This window comes from Elephantulus edwardii, unplaced genomic scaffold (genome assembly GCF_000299155.1).
Source record: "Elephantulus edwardii isolate Elephantulus edwardi_28Jun2011 unplaced genomic scaffold, EleEdw1.0 scaffold00233, whole genome shotgun sequence".
NCBI classification, from domain to species: Eukaryota; Metazoa; Chordata; class Mammalia; order Macroscelidea; family Macroscelididae; genus Elephantulus; species Elephantulus edwardii.
The window spans coordinates 922,861-945,952 of record NW_006399983.1 but is presented as its reverse complement, the minus strand read 5'-3'; the positions used below and the strand labels follow the sequence as shown (position 1 = coordinate 945,952).

The following is a 23,092-nucleotide window of genomic DNA, read 5'->3' as shown; positions in this document are numbered from 1 at the left end:
TTATGATCTGTATTTCATGTTTTCTCTTAATCACCACATCATTCCTTTTATAGCTCCAGAGATCATCCTGCGACCCCCAGTGTGCTTGCAGTACCTTTTAATCTTTGTGCTCTTGCTACAGTTCTTTGGGTTCCATGTTTTACTTTTCTCCAAGGTTAGCAGGATTGCAGACAAATTTATGACTGAAATAAAAACTAGACAATACTATTGTCTGTTCTTATTTTGGTTAAAATGTTGGTACTGGTCTCTGGGCATAATATCAATACCTCTTGAATATTGAAGTACTTAATATGCTTACTAAATTCCACAGTACTCCCCCCCCCTTTATGACTTAGTATGATGGCAAGAATTAATGTCACTGTATATATTCCTATACTGTATTTTGAGTATAATACTGATAAAGGCTGTAACTTTGAGAATGTATAGTTGGAAAATTGTCAATTTAACAATGTCTTAAAAATTAATTTTTAAAAGCTTGCTTTTGGGGAGGTATAATGCGTGTCTGCTGTTGGGCTGTGGGGAATCACTAACCCACATTCCTGAACTACAGCTGTTTTCAATGTCAGAATGTACCTCACACAAATTGATCCTAAAGTTTTCAGGTCTAAAAAAAAATAAAAGAAAGGAATCAAAGATTCTCACCACTGGGCTGATTAGCAGCATCATGATGGATGGTGGAGATTGAGATTGTTAACAGCTTTAGTTTGCTTGGCTCCACAATCAACAGTCTTGGTACCAGCAGCCGGGAAATCAAAAGACTAATTGCATTGGGGAAGTCTGCTGTCGGAGACATCTCCAGAGTACTGAAGAGCAATGATGTCAGTGTAGAGACTAAGGCGTGCCTGATCCTGGCCCTGGTCTTCACAATTACATACTATGCATATTATACTATGGACAATGGCTAGGGATGATAGAAGGAGAATTGATGTATTTGAGCTGTAGTGCTGGAGAGTATTGAGTATATTATGGACTGCAAACAGAACAAACAAGTTCATCCTGGAGAGTCTGCAACCAGGCTGCTCCTTGGAGACAAGGATTCTGAAGCTCCGTCTGACATAATTTGGGCATGTGGCAAGGAAGGACGAGTCCTTGGACAGAGACATTATGCTTGGGAGGGTGGAGTGATGGCGCAGGAGGGGAAGACCCTTGATGAGATGGAGTGACTCAGTGACTGAGGTAATAGGGGTAAGTGTGTCAAAGACAGTAAGGATGGCTCAGGATAGAGCTGGATTCAGAGCTGTTGTATATAGGGTCTCTATGTGTCTCAACAGATGACACAACCTTGCTCGCTGAAACTGAGGAGGACCTCATGCACTTACTGCAGAGGGTCAAGGACTGCAGCCTTCAGTATGGACTGAGGCTCAGTGTCAAGAAGACAAAGATTCTCACCACTGGGCCAATTGGTAGCATCAGAATGGATGGCGAAGAGATTAAGATTGTTCACAGCTTCAGTTTGCTCGGCTCCACAGCCAACACTCTTGGCACCAGCAGCCAGGAAATAAAAAAAGTATTGCGATGGGAAAGACTGCTGTTAGGGACCTCTCTAAAGTAATCAAGAGCAATGGTGTCTCTTTGGAGATGAAGGTGCGCCTGATACAGGCCATGGTCTTTGCAATCACTTGTTAGGCATCAGAGAGCTGGACAATGACTAGGGAGGACAGAAGGAGAATTGACACCTTTGAGCTGTGGTGCTGCAGAAGAGTATTGAATGTACCATGGACTGCCAAGAAAACAAACAGATTCATCCTAGAGAGGATTAAACTAGGCTACTCCTTGGAGGCAAAGATTCTGGGGCTTTGTCTGACATACTTTGGACATGTTGCAAGGAGAGACAGGTCTTTGGAGAGGGACATCATGCTGGGTAGAGTAGAAGGAAAGTGCAGGAGGGGAAGACCCTCTATGAGATGGATTGATTCCGTGACTGGAGTAATCGGGATGGGTGTGTCAGAGGCAATGCGGTTGGCGCAGGATAGAGCAGGGTTTAGGGCTGTTGTGCATAGGGTCGCTATGAGTCGCAAACGACTCGACGGCACATAACAACAACAACAATAATGCGTCTCAAGCAACTCGACAGCACATAACAGCAACAACACCAATTCTAAATAAGTTCTGGTGGCCTAGTGCTAAGAAACTGCACTGAAATCTTTTTTTCACATGGTTGAATCCACCAGCTGCTCCGTGAGAGAAGGATGGATAATCTTCTCTTCTCCCATGCGATTTACTCTCTCTTAAAACTCCCTGGAGGGTCAGCTATGCGTCGGTTCTGACTTGACTGTACACAACAACAACAACAACAATTCTATATGTGCACAGTAAAGGAGTTCTAGGAAGATCCACAATCTACGCATTAATAAGATGATATGAACTGGCATTGGCCACTTTGAATCAGACAATCACACATTATACAATGCTATATCACATTCCTAGTTACAAAGATAATTTTAAGTTCTGTCTTAGAGTACAAAAGGAAAAGTTGTTGAAGTAAAGGCAAAAGTTGCTAACATAAAAGAGCTGAACATAAGATTTCAAATGGTAGTTCAAGAAGACTGAGAAAAGTATTATAATGGAATGTGCAGAGAACTGCAATTGGAGAATAAAATGGGAAGAACTGGCTCAGCATTTCTCAGGCTGGAAAAAAAACCAGGAAAAAGAAAAATCAAGCCTCAAGTTGTGATACTGAAGGAGTCTAAGGGGGAAATCTTCAATAACCCATCAAAACAAACCAAACGTTGAGCCGCTCTACCAGAAAGAGTTGGCTGACATTGAAAAATTTCGGGAAGTATCATATGAGGAGAAGCCAAAGGTAATGAAGGAAGAAGGTGAATCTGCTCTGCAGGCATGGCAAAAATAAGGCCCTAGGAATTGATGGGGTACCAAATGACCTGTTTTAACTAAGAGATGTAGTCCTTAGGGAGCTGTGGTGGCCTAGTGGTGAGAAACTGCACTGCAAACCCAGAGGTATGAGGTCCAAATCCATCAAATGCTCTGGTGGAGAAGGAAGGGCAACCTCCTCCTGTACCAGTCAGATCCAGTTTGACAGTACACCACACAAACTTTTTAAAAAGGGATGTAGTCCTTGCATAGAACGTACTTACAAGTTCTAAACCAGAAAATTTTGAGGACAACTGTTTGGCCAACTGACTGATAGAGATCCATATTTGTTCCCATTCCCAAAAAAGGAGATATAACAGAATGTGAAAATAATAAAACATCAGCAATGTCACATACGGACAAAATACTCTGTAGATCATGGAAAAAAGATAAGGAGAATACACAGAGAATGGCCAGAAATTCAACAGGATTTAGATGAGGCCATGGCAGCAGCTATCTCATTGCCAATGTCAGATGGGTTTTAGCAAAGAGTACCAGAAAAATATCTATTTATACTTTGTTGACCATGCAATGGCATTTGACTGTGTGGCTCACAACAAATTGTGGCTAACATTGAGAAGAATGGGTATTCCAGAACACTTGATTATACTTATGTAAAATCTATACTTAGACTAGGAAGCACTTGTCAGAACAGAACAAAGAAACACTGCGTGGTTCAAGATCAAGAAAGGAGCATGTCAGGGATATGTCCTTTCTCAGAAGGCTGGACTTTTTGAGGAGGAATATGTCATCAGGATTGATAGGACTCATCAACAACCTACTTTATGTATATGACATGACCTTGCTTGCCAAAACTGAGGAGGACCTGAAGGATTTGCTGCAGAAAGTCAAGGACTACAGCCTTCAATATGGATTGAAGCTAAACATCAAGAAAACAAAGATTCTCTCTTCCTGGTCAATTGGCAGGATCATTTTGGATGGAGAAGAGATTAAGATTGTTAACAATTTCGGTTTGCTTGATTCCACAATCAACATTCTTGGCAGCAGCAGTCAGGAAATCAAAAGAAGAGTTGCATTGGGGAAAGACTGGTGTCAGGGATCTCTCCAGAGTGCTGAAGAGCAATGATGTCAGTAATAAAATTAAAGGACCTCGGATGACAGAAGATGAAATGATATCTTTGAATTGTGTTCCTGGAGCACAGTGTAGAATATACACTATGGACTGCCAAGACAACAAACCTGGTGATAATGAAACCAGGTTGCTCCTTGAAAGCAATATTTGTGAAACTCCATCTGGCATATGGTGGGCATGTTGCCAGGAAGGACCAGTCCTTAAAGAAGGACATCATGTGTGGAAAGGTAGAAGGTCATCGCAATAGAGGAAGACCTTGGATGAGATAGATTGACAGAGTAACTAGGTTAATGGGGGTAGGTGTGTCAGAGGCACTGAGATTGGCTCAGGAAGGGCAGGGTCTAGAGCTCTTGTGCTCTAAGGTGGAGTCAATTCAATGGCACATAATAAGAACATCACAATACACATATTTGAAATTTTATCAGGTTAAGAGGTGAACTATCCCCATATTCCTCCAATTTTAACAGAACTTATCATCTGTTATTGTAATGTTTATACAGTTTTTAAATAATCTGAATTTTTAACAGAAGCATGAGTAAATTAAATGAATATATTTGAGAGTAAATTTTTTTACATTTTTTATTTTTTTTTACAGAGGTTTTGGATTTCCATTCATTCATTGCCGCAATTTTCTCCCTGCCCACCCCTCCCCACCAGCTCGCTTCCCCCTCCAAAGAGAGAGAAAAAAAAAAAAAAAAAAAAAATTCCTTCATTAGTATACAATTCCCACGTCCCTTCACCCCCCACCCAGAGTACACTTCTCTATGCAACCTTAATTCTGGATTCCTGTGCTAACCATAATACTCAATCATATATCACTTCTAATCTGTTCTTTCCCTCATCCGTTTCAATACAATATACATGATTTATCCAGTTTTTTCTGTCATACCCCCACCCTGATGTCAGACCCATTCTACAACAGTGGCACCATGCAGTATTTGTCCCTTTGTGACTGAGATATTTCACTCAGCATAATGTCCTCCAGGGTCACCCACTTTGAATAATATTGCATGAGTTCCTTGTTTTTCAATGCTGCGTAGTATTCCATTGTGTGGATATACCACAGCTTCTCTATCTATTCGTTTGTTGATGGGCCCTTAGGCTGCTTCCAACTCTTTGCTACTGTAAACAAAGCTGCAATAAACATGGGTGTGCATATATCAGCTTGGATGGCAGACATGGTCTCTCTGGGGTATAGTCCCAGTAATGGGATTGCTGGGTCAAATGGTATCTCTATTTGCAATTTTTTGAGAAAGAGCCACACCACCTCCCACAATGGTTGCACCATCTTACATTCCCACAAACAGTGAATAAGAGTTCCAGTTTCTCCACATCCTCGCCAGCATTTGTTGCTTGCTGTTCTGTTATATTTTGCTATTCTTACTGGGGTGAGATGATATCTCATAGTTGTTTTGGAGAGTAAATTTTACCACGCAGAAAAGATACCTCTTCATCTATCATTGCTTAGAAATTAGCTGGAGGATTTTTTTTTGTTTTGTCTTTAATCATTTGAATAATTTTGTATTAATTCTCTTGTTTTCAAGTAAAAAATTGCATTGTTTTAAATCTTTTGAGGTCTGAATTGTAAAATGAAGTTTAGAATTAGAACAGTAAATTTATATTCAGCCCAACATCACATAATTCCAATACTTGGCATTTATATTTGAAGCTGGCAGACTTTTTTTGTTAACAAAGGGGATAGGAAATAGGTACAGTAGATATTCTTTTTCAGAATAAATGTTCAGGCTTTCAAGCTTCAATATACCCTGTTTTGCAGAGATAACAGGTTTGTGGACATTCCTTTAACTAGCTGAAAATGGATGTTAATTACTGATAATTTAACTTTGCTTGAATACAGGTCTTCCTTGTATGCATATGGATATTATCCTGTCACTCAGAACGTTGCATTTCAAGATGGGTCTAGAAATGGCATTATAACTATGAAAGTGACCACATTTTTTTCTCACCTTTTCATCTCCAGCATGATCGTCTTATTCAAAGTGTCCCATGCCAATCCACCTCATTTCATCAATATCTAATGTGTTAATATTTATGTGTTCATTTATTTCTTAACAATGTCCAGTTTTCCTACATTAAAGCTTCTCACATTCAACGTTCCAATCACTAGTTTCTCCTTACAACTGGTCCTCCTCCTCTGTGTTTCCAAATTTGAGGGTTCAGCCTCAGTTGTCATATCTGTTATTCTTTGTGTACTTTATTGTACTTAAGAGTTTTTGAAGGCCTGTTATATTTTTGAAGTGGATGGCCAATCTTCCAAAACACTGACAGCAGGGAAAATGTGATTCTTTTACTAACAGGTATGTTGATTTATTCCATACCTCTCATGAGAAGTTTTATGGTAAGTTTTATATGACATTAACTTAGCTCCCAGACTTGCCAAACAAAGCATACAAAGATGAATAAAGTATTTTTAACCTTAAAAAAAGAATACCAGAAGAATGTCTATTTATGCTTTATTGGGTATGCAAAGGCATTTTACTATGTGGACCACAACAAATTAGAAGGGAACCCCAAAACACGTTATTGTGCTCTTCTAAACCTATATCTAAGACCAAAGGACTGCTGGGTGAACAGAGCAAGGGAACACTACATGGTTTAAGATTCAGAAATGTGTGTATCAGAGTTGTATCCTCTCTACATTCCTGTTCAAACAGTACACTCAGTGAATTTGAGAATCTAGTCTTTACGAAGAAAAATGTGGAACCAGGATCAGAGGAGGACTCATTAATAATCTATATTTTGCTGATGACAACCTTGATTGCTGAAAGTGAGGATGACTTGAAGCACTTGTTGCAGAAGATGAAAGAATACAGCTTTTAATATGGATTGCAACTCAACATCAAGAAAACAAAAATCCTCACCACTGAAATGATAGGTGATGTTAACTTTAGTCTGCTTGGCTCCACGGTCAACACTCTTGGCACTAGTAGCCAGGAAATAAAAAAACGTATTGCGATGGATGGGAAAGTCTGCTCCAGCATGTACCTCTCCAAATTATTGAGAAGCAATGATATTATTTTGAGGACTATGATATGCCTGATTCAGGCCATAGTCTTTTTAATCAGTTGCTAAGCATCTGAGATCTGGGAAATTAATAAGGATGACACAAAAGAATTGGTGTCCTTGAGTGGTGGTGTTGGAGAAGTGTACTATCATGTTGTTGTTATCTGCATCAAGTCACGTGCAACTCATAGCAATCCTATGTACAACAGCTCTAAAGCCTGTCCTATCCTGAGCCAGTTCTGACTCTGACACATCTACCCTCATTATCTCAGTTACTGTATCAATCCATCTCACCTGGGGTCTTCCTCTTCTGCACTGTCCCTCCACCCTTCCAAGCATGATGTCCTTCAGCAAGGACTGGTCCCTCCTGGCAACGTGCCCAAAGTATGTTAGATGGAGCTTTAAAATCTTAGCCTCCCAAGGAGAAACTTGTTTCACCCTCTCCAAGACAGATCTGTTTGTTTTCTTGGAGGTATGTGCAAAACTCTTCTCTAGCACCTCAACAACAACTCAAAATCATTAATTCTTCTCATCATCCTTAGTCATTATCCAGCTCTCTGATGCATAGCAAGTAATTGCAAAGATCATGGACCGGATCGGGTGCATTTTAGTCTCTGGAATGATGCCATTGCTTCTCAGTACTCTGGAGAGGTCTCTGACGGCAGATTTTCCCAGTGCAATTAATCTTTTGACTTCCTGACTACTGGTGCCAAGAGAGCTGTAATTGTTAACAACCTCAATCTCTTCTCCACCTATTGTGATGCTAACAATTGGCCCAGTGGTGAAAATCTTTGTTTTCTTGATGTTGAGCTTCAATCCATATTGAGGACTACAGTCCTTGACCTTCTGCAGCAAATGCTTTGGTTCTCCTTAGTTTCAGCAAGCAAGGTTGTGTCATCTGAATTACCAATTCTAATGTGTCCCCTAAATTTCCAGAGTGCTCTCTATGGGTCTATGCCCCACATTGGTGTTCTTTTTAATACTCCAGTTTTCAATGGCCCACTTGCCTGCCCAAATGGCTAAGCCCACGAATCAGTAAAAATTGAAACTCACCATTGCCCAATTCCTAGTCACTGGTAGGAAGACAGAATGCAATTCAGCCCATTGTGTCGATCTGTTCTTGACTTCCTCAATCAGGGTCTTGCCATCTACTGGCCTTCGTGTGGTGACTTTCCATAGTAAATGGTGCCCACTTACCTTGGAACTATCTGTGAACTAAGCAGCCCTTTGCTGATCAGCAGGAAGTTGTTCACAGGACACTACCCATGTGTCAATAGACTCTAGAAGCCTCTTTAGAGATTCTAGTGTAGGATTAATGAGAAAAGAGGCTATTTGCTTGTGGATATGGTGGGTGCCTTCATGCATTCCCTTGATGGCTTGTTCCTAGATGTATCATTACCCTTTTATCACAGAACTGTTTTGGGCACCATCTTTTTTTTTTTTTTACTTTGAGACATGATGGAAAAAATCTTACAGGAACACATGGAAAAATTAGACATGATTACATTGATAGAGACAATCTAGCCAGAAAGCTTTGTCATTTCTGAGTGTGATATGCTAAAGGGCTGAAAGGAATTAGTACTCTTCTCCTTCTTCTTGTCCTCTCCTTCAAGAGAATACACACCCACCTCCTCATAATCCTTCTAAAGGGCAGCCATGTCCTCACGGGACTCAGAAAACTCTCCTTTCTCCATCCCCTCAACCACGTACCAGTGAACAAAAGCATGCTTGGCATACATCAGATCAAACTTGTGGTCCAGGCGAGGCCAGGCCTCAGCAATGGCTGTGGTGTTGCTAAGCATGCACACAGCTTGCTGCACCTTGGCCAGGTCTCCACCAGGCACCACAGTGGGAGGTTGGGTAATTAATATCAACCTTGAAGCCAGCGGGTCACCAATCTACAAATTGGATGCTGTGTTTGGTCTTGATGGTGGCAATGGCAGCATTGACATCTTTGGAAATCACATCACCACGGTACAACAGGCAGCAAGCCATGTATTTACCATGGCGAGGGTCACATTTTACCATTTGGTTGGCTGGCTCAAAGCAAGCATTGGTAATCTCTGCTACAGAAAGTTGTTCATGGTAAGCTTTCTTAGCAGAGATAACAGGGGTGTATGTGGCCAGACGGAAGTGGATGCGGGGATAGGGCACCAAGGTGGTCTGGAATTCTGTCAGATCGACATTCAGGGCACCATCAGATCTGAGGGAAGCAATGATAGAGGACACAATCTAATAGGTGGTTAAGGTTAGTGTAGGTTGGGCGTTCAATATCAAAGTTTCTGTGGCAGATGTCATAGATGACCTCATTGTCTACCTTGATGGCACAATCTGAGTGCTCCAGGGTGGTGTGGGTGGTGAGAATGGAGTTGTAGGGCTCAACCACAGCTGTGGAAACCTGGGTGGCTAGGTAAATGGAGAACTCCAGTTTGGACTTCTTGCCATAATCAACAGATAGGTGTTCCATCAGCAGGGATGTGAAGCCAGAACCAGTCCCCCCACCAAAGCTGTGGAAAATCAAGAAGCCCTGGAGACCTGTGCACTGACTGGTCATCCAGTTTTCTTATTCAGTCCAAGATGAGGTCAATGATCTCCTTGCTGATGGTGTAGTGTCCACGGGCATAGTTATTGGCAGCATCTTCCTTGCCTGTGATAAGCTGCTCAGGGTGGAAAAGCTGGCGATAGGTGCCAGTGCAAACTTCATCAATGACTGTGGGTTCCAGGTCTACAAACACCACCCTGGGCACATGTTTGCCAGCACCAGTCTCACTGAAGAAGTTGTTGAAGGAGTCATCTCCTCCCCCAATGGTCTTGTCGCTTGGCATCTGGCCATTGGGCTGGATGCCATGCTCCAGACAGTAGAGCTCCCAGCAGGTATTGCCAATCTGGGCACCAACCTGGCCAACGTGGATGGAGATGCACTCACGCATTCTGACTACGGGTTAGAAAGGAAGGACAGGTGTGGACAGCGGGTTCTGGTTACCGTCCCCGACAAGCTAACAGTCGAGGTAAGTAACACACTCTGGAGCACCATCTTTATAAGTTGTTGATTGCCTTTGAGTTGAGCACGACTCATAGGGACACTAAGAACAAAAGGCCTGAAACCCCTCTATCAAAGTTCATAGAGTTTCCAGAGGCATGTTGTTTAGAAAGTGGATGCCACTCTTGCTTCTAAACCTGTCATAGTATCTTACTGTTATGTGCTGCTGAGTCATTTGTGATGCATAGCAACCCGATGTATAGCAGCTCTGAACCCTTCCCTGTCCTGAGCCAGTCTCACTAATTCTGACACACCAACCCCCATTGCCCCAGTTACTGTATCAATTCATCTCATTCAGGGTCTTCCTCTCCTGCGCGGTATGTTCACCCTTCCAAGCATGATGTCCTTCTCCAAGGACTGGTCTCTCCTGGCCCCATGCCCAGAGTAAGTGAGAGGGAACTTCAAAATCCTAGCCTCCAAGGAGAGACTTAGTTTCTCCCTCTCCAAGACAGAACTATTTGTTTTCTTGACAGTCTATGGTATGTTCAAGACTCTTCTCCAGCACCACAGCTCAAAGGCTATTCTTCTTCTGTCATCCTTTGTCATTGTTCAACTCTCTGAAGCATAACAATTGAGAAGACCATGGCCTAGATTAGGCACACCTTTGTCTCTAGACTGACATCGTTGCTCTTCAGCACTCTGCAGAGGTTCATGACAGAAGATTTTCTCAATGCAACGTATCTTTTGATTTCCTTACTGTTAGTGTTAAGAGTGTTGATTGTGGATCCAAGCAAGCTGTATTATGAGAGCATCTCTCACAACATGATGGGTATTTTAAGTCTCATAATAATCTGTCCTGTCATTGAAGCAGTTCCAACCAGTGCCCAATAGCAGGCAAATAATCATCTTTCAAATGACATGTATGATGCAACAGCACCAGGGAACTGCCTTGTCCAGAATTTTAATGAACAACACAGGGCAGTCTTCTCAGGTTTTTGCCATAAACTCTAATCTGCATAAGCACCGGTGGCTGACATCTCGAGAATCATATCTGAATGTAGATTATAAGGACCCAGAGGCAAAGAGAGTTGGACTGCTTTCTGTGTTTTAGCCATAGCCTGCTGTTGCTCGGGTCCCCATTCTAACAGTTGTCTTTTGAGGAACTTTATGGATTGGAGCTCACAATATTCCAAGATATGCATATGAGTCCTCCAAAATCCAAATAGGCCATTGCCATTACTACACAGTGTGTTCAGGTCCCCATTGGACCTTTCTTAATTTCTTCACCCCATGATTCAGCCCACCAAACTCTGCCATCCAGGGATCCCCTTCCACAAACTTCTACCCTCCTGTATGTCCCCTCCTTTCCCCCCTTTGGACTTTTACACACATCTTACTAGTTATCCTGCAGAATGTGGAAATCATTGAATATCACTAATATCACATGGATGCAAAATCTTGGTGAAGATCATCCAAAAATGACTAAAACAGCATGTTGATAGAGAACTGCCAGAAATGCAAGCAAGATTTAGAAGAGGCCATGGCACTAGGATATCATTGCCAATATTAGCTGGACTTTGAGCATTGAGCACTGGAAGGATCTCTATTCGTGTTTTCTTGACTATGCAAAGGCATTTGACCGTGCTGATCACAACAAATTGTGACTAACATTTAGTAGAATGGGATTTCCAGAACACTTGACTGTGCTCATGGGAAACCTATATTTAGACCAGGAAGCTGCTGTACTAACAGAACAAGGGAACATTACACGGTTCAAAATTAAGAAAGGAATGCATCAGGGATGTAGCCTTTCTCCACACCTTTTAATCTATATGCAGATCACCTGGGAGGCTGGACTTATATTAAGAAGGATATGGCATCAGAATCAAAAGAAGACTTATCAACAACCTGCTTTATGCAGATAACACCACCTTGCTCCCTGAAGCTGAGGAGGACTTGGAACATTTACTGCAGAAGGTCAAGGGCTGCAGCCTTCAATATTAATTACTTTTCAGTATCAAGAACATAAAGGCAGTAGGCTAACTGGCAACATCATGACAGATTGAGGAAAGATTGATGTTAACAATTTCATCTTGCATGGATCCACACTCTTGGCACTAGTAGTCAAGGAATCAAATGATGAGCTGCTTTAGGAAAGTCTGCTTTCAGTGACCTTGCCAGAGTGCTAAAGAGAAACAATTGTCTATCTAGAGACTAAGGTGTACCTGATCCAGGCCATGGTCTTTTCAATTGTTTGCTATGCATCTAAGAGCTGGACAATGAATAAGGATGACAGAAGAAGAATTGATTCTATTGAGTTGTGGTGTTGGAGAAGAGAACTGAATGGACCGCCAAAAGAACAGATATGTTTTGGAGAAAATGCAACCAGAGTGCTCCTTAGAGACAAAGATGACAAAGTTTGGGATCACATATTTGGGCATGTTGCTAAGATAGGCTAGTCCTTGGAGAGGGAGATCATGCTTGGAAAGGTGGAGGGTCACACACACATTTTCAATGTGAATCAATGAAGATTATTACCAACAACAATAAGAGGAGTGACTCTACCAAGTTTATTTGACGAAAAGGCATATCACATACACATTGTACCCATGTCAAGAGCATACATGAGCTCACTAGAAGTCTATATCTGCTTGGGCTCTACATCAGAAAGTGATGCACTGGAATTCTAGTTAAGAACTTAGCTGGTGTTATTCCTGTGGCCAGTGCTGTTAGGAGACATAAAGCAAGCAGTATGTTCATTCCAGGAGCCCAATCTTGGACTTCCAAGGTTCTTCCTTTTCAATCCATGAAAATAGATAAGATAGAACAAATGTAATTCTTCAGGTGATTCCAAAAGCTCAGTATTTGTCACTGGAACAAGACACAAACAAGGGCTAAAAGATTCTGGCTATTGAGAGGATATGTTCCCCAGATGGGATCTCCAATGTCTAACAAAACTTAAGATTCTGCTGAAACTTTTGACATAGCAGGTTCAGTTACAAGGTTACTCTGTTATGTGGACTCTTTGATGTCTAAGAAGGTTGGATTTATTAAAGAAAACTTTTTTGCAGTGGGGGCATTTATAAGCTTTCTTTCCTGTATGGATTCTGTGGTGTTTTAAAAAACTTGAACTGTTGGTGAAACTTTTCTCACAGAGAATACATTTATAGGGTTCCTCTGCCATGTGGACCTGTTGGTGTCTAATTAAGGTGGACTGCCAAAGGAACCTTTTCTCACAGATAGGACATTTATGGGGTTTCTCTCCAGAGTGGACCCACTGGTGTATGCTTAAGGTGGACTTCCTAATGAAACTCTTTTCACAGATAAAACATTTATAGGGTTTCTCTCCTGTGTGGACCTCCTGGTGTCTTTTTAAGCTGGATTTGTAACTGAAACTCTTTTCACAGAGAGCACATTTATGGGTTTTCTCTCCTGTGTGGACCTGCTGGTGTCTTTTTAAGGTGGATCTATAGCTGAAACTCTTTTGACAGAGAGGACATTTATAGGGTTTCTCTCCTGTGTGTGCCCACTGGTGTCTACTAAAGTAGGACTTGTGGAGGAAAATCTTCTCACAGACAGGACATTTATAGAGTTTCTCTCCTGTGTGGATTTTCTCATGGTGGCATAATTCAGAAAAGTCCCTGAAGCCTTTTCCACAGTGATCACACTTCCAAGTCTTCTCCCCTGTGTGGATTCTCAGATGCTTCACAAAGTGTGACTGCTGCAGAAATTCTTTTTTGCAGGTAGGGCACTGAAAATATATCTTTCCAGTATGAGTTTTCTGATCAAACAAAAATTGAGAATTCCTGTGGAAGCTTTCCCCACACTCTCTGTAGGTGGAGAGCTTCTGGATCATGGGAGGTCTCAGCTGGTCCTTCTGGGGGGCCTCTTTCTTCTCTTTGAACAACAGCACAGACAAGTCTCTTGGGTGAGAATCAGGCACAGGCTGTTCTTGCTGTTTCCCAGGAACCTTTTCCTGAAGAGAAAGCTGCTCCTCTCTCTCCTCACCTTGGAGGTGTCCCTGTAACTTAGAGAGAGAATCTCCTCCAAAGCATCTTTGTTCATCTTCACCAAAGAATCCACTCAAAGACCCCTGAGGAGGGGCTTCTCCTGAGATGGGACAAGGGGCATCTGGAGGCTTTTGATCCCCACAGGTTTCCAAGTTTAGATTCTCTTTGCCATTCTCCTGTCTGTCTCCTAAAATAAGAAAGAAGATCTGAAACACTGCAGTAAATTTTATACCCTGTTTTCTCCTTCATATGCAAAGTAAAGAGCATCATAAAAAATGGACTCTTCACCAAGAGAACATCAGTGAGCAAGGGGGTAAAATTAATCATCTATACTGAAAGCCTGGCACTATATGAGCTTCCTTGCATTCCAGATTACGTTTTGTACTCTTGACCTGGGAAGAATTTCTGAGCATCAAATCAAGGTCCATAGGACCTCTATTAACCACTCCACAAATAATAAACTCCACTGGGTTTTTTTTCCTTATTAAGTGACTGGTCTTTTTTGATAATATATTAAAGAGAAACACAACTAGACAATTTTCGAAGGGGCACAAAAATATACAGAATAAAACCAAAATCAACTTAAATAACAGCACTTAAGTGAGAAAGAGGAACTTTTAATTATCTAGATGTCCCCCTCAGCCATTTCCCAGAAGGTATCGATTTTTTTTTAAAAAAAAAGAAGGAAAAAAGTTGGCAAATTAGACCATATACTTTCATCCTCAATTTCAAGATTTGTACTTGTATCATTAACAAAGTCTAAATCCTTCTAACATCCCAAAAAGCCTCACCCACGTATTCTCTCCCTTCCTTGTTCAAGTCCAAAATCCAAATGATCCAAAGTGGATATAAAGGAGTTAAAATGTAGAATACTGAGTCTCCAAATCAGAATGACTTGTGATCATCAACCTTGACCCAAAACTTCCTAGGGAACTCAATTTGAACACATTTTCAACTCAGACAGCCAGGAACCCAAATTTTTTCCAAGAAGGCCCCACCCTCTCTGAATAGGAACTGGCCCTCACCTAATTCTGGCTTAGTGTCAGCTTCCTCTTTGATGATGTGGCTGAGATGCTCTCCAGGCCTTGTGATTGAATTCTGAAGTCCCAGCTCCTGACACACCACTTCAGGACTGGCCTCTGCCTCCTTCACTTGGCAGCTTGCAAATTTTACTTCCTCAGGTGACCTTTCCTGTCCCAGAACCTGGCTGCGGATCTAAAGACCATATATTATTAGTTACTGAATGATTTCAGGATTTCTGAAAACATGAAGTCAATCTTGTACAACAGATTTCAGGACAGTCCTTGGGCACAAGTAATGGGATTTCTAGCAGCTAAGAGTGCAGACAGTTACTAACACACAAAGGAAAAACAAAGCAGCCATGCAAGGGTTCATCCCAACTCAAAGCAACACCATGAGCAGAGGTGCTCTTTAACGTTTTCTTAGCAATAAACTGCATGGAAAGTAGATGACAAGATCTTCCTTCTAATGATGTGATTTACTGCGTTCAAACCACCAACCTTTTGGTCAAGAATAAATAATTTGCACCAGTAAGGGCCCTGACAGGCACACAGAGCCCTAGATGAGGCAGGAGGACACCCCAACTGGACCCCAGATCCCAATACCTTCTGCTTACCCACTGCCACAGTCTCCGGGGATCGCCCTTCAAGCTCTCCACTAAAGTCACAGCCTCCTCTCCACTGCTGGGACGCTGTGTGCGCACCCACATCTGGATCTCTCCAGGCAGGATGGTGAGGAACTGCTCCAATATGAGAAGCTCCAGGATCTGCTCTTTGCTGTGAACCTCTGGCTGCAGCCACTGGAAACAGAGCTTCCGAAGTTGCCTCAGGGTCTCATGGGGCCCAGACAGAACTTGGTACTGAAAACCTCTGAAAAGCTGCCAGGCAGCTTCAGAGCTGGAGAGTTCCCCTTGAGGGGCAGCAGATGGTCCAGGGAGTGGGGGGTCCTCTGCCTTTACCAGTGGTGGCACCTGGACCAGGGCCTGTCCCAGCTTCAAGGGCATCACTGGGCTTGTCAAGTTCATTCACGTCAGCAAAGTCCTTCTGGATGGAAAGGTGCTCTGGGGAGAATTAGATCTTCACACAGTCTCTTATAGGGACACTGGGTAAAGAAAAAGATCCAGTGATGAACAAAGAACAATATTATTTTAGAAACAAATTCACATACCCTGCTGAGAAGCCTTAGAACCCTACATCTGTGAAATTGCCCGATAGATTGAGAAAAATAGAGTTGATACTGAGATGGCTCCAACTTATACGGACCCACACTTCTCAGAGTGGAGCTGTGCTCCACAGTGCTGTCCAGGGCTGGCTGGTTACTCAGAGGTAACCACTGGGTCTTTCCCTAAGACATTACTGAGTACATTCGACTTATCACCTGTAAGTCAATAGCAGAGGACTTTATCTGTTTCCATAAACCAGGAGCTCAATGGATGCATTCTTCTATTTGGAAACAGTGTCTGTTTGTAGCCACAGAGCAAACCACTAACACCCTATCTAAACTGACATCATCATCCTGTCCACTTGATAACATTCTTGCTTGGTTTTCAAATGTCCAAACTAAGTAGAAGAGTACCATTCACCACATAAACCATTTTCACTACTAGCTTTCAGATAAATACATTTTCTGTACCTAATCCTCTGTATCTACTTCTGTTATTTGAAGACTGAAAAGGAAAGCTGGACAAAGATATTAGCGCCCTAGAAACAAAGTCCCATAATATGTCTAGAACAAAGATGAGGTTGAAGAGAATAAAATTACTCCTTTCCAAAAGATGCAATGAAATTTCCAAGTTGCCTCTTTTTAATGCCATGTTGGAAAGTAGTCTCTTTGTTGTTGTTGTTATGTGCTGTACAGTTGCTTGCGACGCATAGCGACCCTATGTACAACAGCCCTAAACCCTGCTCTATCCTGTGCCAATCACACTGCCTCTGATACACCAATCCCGATTACCCCAGTCACCGAATCAATCCATCTCATAGAGGGTCTTCCCCTCCTGTGCTATCCCTCCACCCTCCCAAGCATGATGTCCTCTCCAAGGACCTCTCCCTCCTTACAACATGTCCAAAGTATGTCAGACAAAGCCTCAGAATCCTTGCCTCCAAGGAGCAGCCTGGTTTAACCCTCTCCAGGATGAATCTGTTTTCTTGGCAGTCCATGGTACATTCAATACTGTTCTCCAGCACCACAGCTCAAAGACATCAAGCCTCCTTCTATCCTCCTTAGTCATTGTCCAACTCTCTGATGCATAACAAGTGATTGCAAAGACCACAGCCTCTATCAGATACACCTTAGACTCCAGAGTGACACCATTGCTCTTCAGTACCCTGGAAAGGTCCCTAACAGCAGACTTTCCCATCACAATACATTTTTTTTATTTCCTGGCTACTGGTGCCAAGAGTGTTGACCGTGGAGCCAAGCAGACTAAAGTTATTAACAGTCTCAGTCTCTTCACCATCCATCCTGATGCTGCCAATTGGTCCAGTGGTGAGAATCTTTGTCTTCTTGACATTGAGCTTCAATCCATACTGAAGGCTGCAGTCCTTGACCCTCTGCAGTAAGTGCATGAGGTCCTCCTCAGTTTCAGCAAGCAGGGTTGTGTCATCTGCATAATGGAGATTGTTAATAGATCTTCCACCAATCCTGATGCCACACTTCTCCTCATAGAGCCCAGCCTCTTGGATAATCTGTTCTTCATACAGGTTGAAAAGGTATGGATAGGACACATCCCTGGCATACGCCTTTCCCAATTTTGAACCATGCAGTGTTTCCTTGCTCTGTTCTGACAACTGCCTCTTGGTCCAAGTATAGGTTTTGCATTAGAACGATCAAGTGTTCTGGGATTCCCATTCTTCTCAGAGTCAGCCACAGTTTGTTATGATGCACACAGTCAAACTCTTTTGCATAATCAATGAAACACAGATATACATTCTTCTGGTATTCCCTGCTTTCAGCTAAGATTCATCTAACATCAGCTACAATATCCCTAGTACCACGATCCCTTCTAAACCCAGCCTGGACTTCTGGCAGTTCTCTGCTGATGTGCTGTTCCAGTCGTTTTTTGGATGATCTTCAGCAGAATCTTGCTTGCATGTGAAATCAATGATATCGTTCTAGAATTTCCACACTCTATTGGGTCACCCTTCTTGGAATGGGAACAAATATGCCAAGCTGTCAATCTCTTTGGGAAGTGATAATAAGCCTGTCACACAGTTTTAACCTTGGGCTCAAAGGATGTTTGGAACAAATACTATCTGAAAACAACCCTACTGCTTGGAACTAGGAAATTACTATTTTATGGTTAACAGAAATTATTGTTGCTGTTATGTGCCATCGAGTCGCTTGTGATTCATAGCAACCCTATTACAAGAGCCCTAAATGTTGTTCTATCCTGTGCCAACCTTGCCATCTCAAACACACTCATTCGACCACTCCACTCACAGAATCGATCCATTTCATCGAGGGTCATCCCTCTACTCTCCCAAACATGATGTCCCTCTCCAAGGATCAGTCCCTCCTTGCAATATGCCCAAAGTATGCCAAATAAAGCTTCAGAATCCATGACTCCAAGGAGCATTCTGGCTTCACCCTCTCCAGGGCAAACCTGTTTGTTCTCCTAGCAGTCCATGGTATATTCAACACTCTTCTCCAGCACCACAGTTCAAAGGCATCAATTCTGTTTCTATCATCCCTATTCACTGTCCAGCTCTCCAATACATAGCACGTAATAGCGAAGACTATAGCCTGGACCAGGCGCACCTTAGTCTCCAGCCTGACATTGTTGCTCTTCAGTACTCAAGAGGTCCCTCACAGCTGATTTTCCCAATGCAATTCATCTCCTGGTTTCCTGGCTGCTGTTACCAAGAATGTTGACTGTGGAACCAAGTAAACTAAAACTGTTAACTCTCTCAACTTCTTCACCATCCATACTGATGCTGCCAATTGGCCCAGTGGTGAGAATCTTTGTTTTCGTGATGTTGAGCTTCAATCCATACTGAAGGTTGCAGTTCTTGACCTTCTGCAGCATGCGCTTCAGGTCCTCCTCAGTTTCAGCAAGAAGGTTGTGTCATCTGCATAACACAAGTTGTTGATGAGCCTTCCACCAATCCTTATACCGTATTTCTCCTCGTAAAGCCCAGCGTCTCAGATGATCTGTTCTGCATACAGATTGAAAAGGTATGCAGATAAAATACATCCCTGACAGACCCCCTTCTTTTGAACCATGTAGTGTCTCTTTGCTCTGTTCTGAGGACTGCCTCCTGGTCCAAGTATAGGTTTTGCATAAGCACAATCAAATGTTCTGGGATTCCCATTGTTCTCAGAGTCAGCCATAGCTTGTTGTGATCCACACAGTCAAAAGCCTTTGCATAGTCAATGAAGCACAGATAGACATTCTTCTGGTATTCTTTGCTTTCTGCCAAGATCCATCTAACATTAGCTATAAGATCCATAGTACCATGACCTCTTCTAAATCCAGCCTGAACATCTGGCAGTTCTAGTTGACATTTTGTTCCAAACGTTTTTGGATAATTTTTGGCAGAAATACTAAACAATAAATTAAAATTTTTATACCTTCTGGTGATATTTTAAGGAGAGTCACCTGGAAATTTTTGCACCCTTTTCTTGGTGAACAAGGAGATCTGAAAAGGAAAAAAAAAATCAACTGGGATATAAAAAGCATGAAGAGCAACATTATCTGTCTTTGTCTTACTGAAATGTTCAAATCACCAAATGCTGAATATGCCAAAAGAACAAACAGGTATGTCTTGGAGAGGGTGCAACCAGAGTGCTCCTTGGAGGTAAAGATGATGGAGCAACACACTATGCACATGTTGCTAGGAGAGCTTACTCCTTAGAGTGGGACATCATGCTTGGGAAGGTGGAGGGCAGCAGAAGAGAGGAAGACCCTCGACCAAGTGGGTTAAACTGTAGTAATATGCTTGATTATGTCAGAGATTCGAAGACGGCATGTGCTAGGACAGTGTTCAGCTCTGTCGTTCATAGAGTTACTACAAGTTGTACTTGACTGAAGGTACCTAATATCAATGACAAGAAGCCCAGCCACTGCAGAAAACACTTTCAACATAACACAAGAAAGACTAAATTCATACAAAATTTAAGACCTTGGAATCTTAGAGCATATTTTTTTCTGACTACAATGTAATTAAATTATAATTTAGGAACACATGCCAATACATTGGAATTAGTAACACTCAATCCAGGCTTAAAAAGGAAATAATAAAAAAAGGAAATCACAAAAAAAGGAAATAACATAATAGATAAAATTAAAACACAACATATCAAAGTTTGTAAGAGCTAAAGCTTTAGATGTATAGCTTTAAATAAATGTGGTGCAGTGACCCTTCTATCCACTGCATTCCATTGTATACTTCTAGTCTCTTTATCTATGCTTAAAATTTCATTCAAGGATGAGTTATTTATTCTATTAAGAAGAGAGGATTAAGGTGGGATACAGCTCCTCCCCTACTAGAAGGTATTACCCAAGTTGACACCTTTAGTTTTCCTGGGTGTATGGCTTATAGCCCTGAGATACAAAATAAAAGAATGTTCCTGGGAAATTCAATGCTTGTTCTCTGCTTCTAACCTGACCCAACTGTTCCTACAACCATTATGTATTAAGTTATGCGTGACTCATAGTAACCCTGTAAACAATAGATGTGAACCTTGACCTATCCTGTGCCATCCTCATAGTTTCTGATATCCCACTGCAGCACTTTGTCAATCCATCTGGCTCATGGTCTTCCTCTCCTTTCCCGTCCCTCCAGCTTTCCAAGCATGATATCCCTCTCCAAGGAATCATCTCTCCTTGTAACGTGCCTGAGCTTGTGTGATGAAGCTTCCTCATCTTTGCCTCCAAGCAGCGCTCAAGGCTACACCCACTCCAAGACATATTTGGTTGTTTTTTCAGAAGTCCACAAGATACTCAGTATTCTTCTCCAAAGCCACCATTCAAAGGCATCAATTCTGCTGTCATCCTTATTCATTGTCCAGCTTTGAGATACACAGCAAGTGATTGAAGAGATCATGGCCTGAATCAGGTGTACCTTTGTCCTCAAACTGACATCACTGCTCCTTAATAATTTGACAAGGTCCCTGACTGCAGACTTTCCCAGTGCAATATGTCTCCTTATCTCCTGGTTTTGATTTCACTGTCATTGACAGTTTCAATCTGTTCTCTATCTATCATGGTGTTACTACCTATCAATCCAGTGGAAAGAATTTTTTCTTGACATTGAGAAGCAATCCCTACTGAAGGCTATAGTCTTTGATCTTCTGCTAGAAGTGCATCAAGTCCTTCCTCACAAGGAAGGTTGTCTCACCTGCATAATGCAGATTGCTGATGAATATTTCGCCAATCCTAGTGTCACGTTCTTCTTCACTAAGACCAGCTTCTTGAATAATTTGCTCACCATACAGACTAAATGGAGAAAGGATACAGCCCTGATTCACACCTTTCGTAATTTTAAACCGTGTAGTGTTCCCTTGCTCTGTTATACAATAGCTTTTTTGGTCTAGGTCTAGGTTTCGCATGAAGACAATTAAGTGTTCTGGGATTTTCATTTTTTTCAATGTTAGCGATAACGTGTTGAGCCACACAGGCAACTGCATTTTACTAGTCAATAAATCATAAATATACACTCTTCTGATATTCATTGCTTAAAGCTAAGATACATTTGACATCAGCAATTATATCCCTGGCATCATGGTCTCTTCTAAATCCTAATCTCTGACAGTTCCTTGTATACCATTCTAGCAGGTTTTGAATGATCTTCAGCTGTATTTTGCTTGCATTTGTAGTTTTTACACATGCCAAGAACTGGCAACCTACCACCTCAGCCTCCTGGATCTCGACCCATGTCTCCTCAGTGCCACAGAAAGGAGCACATCCAGCCACAATCACATGTGCTATTTCCCTGATGGTTTCTGAGACCTTCCAGGGAACTACAGAATCCAAAGATACAGATGAGAGTGTGAAGACTCAGGAAGGGGAGGAGGAATAGAATTGATGTTAGATATGATGGAGTGGTACAACAGTTTGGATTTTTGGAATACTGTTAACTAGCCTCACAGGAAAACATTGTTGTGTACCATTGAGTCGAAACCAACTCATAACTGACCCTTCAGCAGGTTTTTAGAGGCAGTAAACTGCATAGGAGAAGACTGTCTATCTCACACAAGCAGCTAGTGGATTCAAACTGTGTACTTTTGGGTTGGCTGCACAGCTCCTTGCCAATAAGCCACCAGAGATCCCTTTATAGAAACTACTACTGATCATTGTAAAAAAAATTATTCATGCTATAAATATCTGCTAAATGACTCAGTGTATATAAAGGTCTCTTTTACCAGCAAGAGAGCTCTGGGGGCCAAGTGGGTAAGGCTGCTCCAAGGGAGAAAGATGAGCCTCCCAGGTAATTTACAACCTCTGAAAATCTACTGGAGGGTCAGTTCTGAGTTGGTTCTGACTCCACAGCAATGACTTTTTTAGTTTTAACATAAAAAAAAACCTGTCTCCTGAGGTACAACTATCAAAACAAATGACAGATTGGCAAACTTTCTGAAGAAGAATATGGCAGTTGCCCCAACACCCCCAAGGTTGATCACTTCCTGAGAAACTTGATTAACACCTAAGCTAGTCATATCAAAGACCAGATCAGACAATGGATCCTGGTTTGAGTTTGACTAAAAATAGCTAAAACCTAACTTAACATGCCTAATTCTGAGAAGTACCATCTTAGTCCTCCCTAGGATCCCTATAAAAAGGAAACCCCCCAAACTGCCCGTGGGCCATTTTTATCCTGTCTGCATGCCATGAGGCCAGGTCACTTGGCATCCCTCTCAGACCACGCAATAAAGGCCTGTTCATTTCTTCGGATCAATTCCTTTATTTCTCTCCCTCGCGCCCTTGCACTTTTTTTATATCTAACTAGAGTCAGAAAATCAAAAGGGCCGGACTCGCTCAGCATTTCTTAAGCTCAAGGAACTGAAGAACAGATTCAAACCCAGAGTTGCTGTAATCAAGAATGCTTTGGGCAAAATATTAAATGATCCAGGAAGTATTAAAAGAAGATGGAA

General features: G+C 42.0%; 1 protein-coding gene and 1 pseudogene across 1 annotated transcript; both read right to left on the bottom strand.

Annotated features, from left to right (window-relative positions):
* Positions 1–8,563: 8,563 nt before the first annotated feature.
* LOC102866835 lies at positions 8,564–9,918 on the bottom strand (annotated as a pseudogene).
* Positions 9,919–12,826: 2,908 nt separating this feature from the next.
* LOC102876415 (zinc finger protein 18-like) lies at positions 12,827–16,001 on the bottom strand. The gene is made up of 4 exons (XM_006898574.1): positions 15,615–16,001; positions 15,004–15,193; positions 13,247–14,165; positions 12,827–12,839 (listed from the first exon to the last, which is right to left on the bottom strand). The coding sequence occupies exons 1-4, from the start codon at positions 15,999–16,001 to the stop codon at positions 12,827–12,829; spliced, it is 1,509 nt and encodes a 502-aa protein (XP_006898636.1).
* Between the last annotated feature and the right edge of the window lie 7,091 nt (positions 16,002–23,092).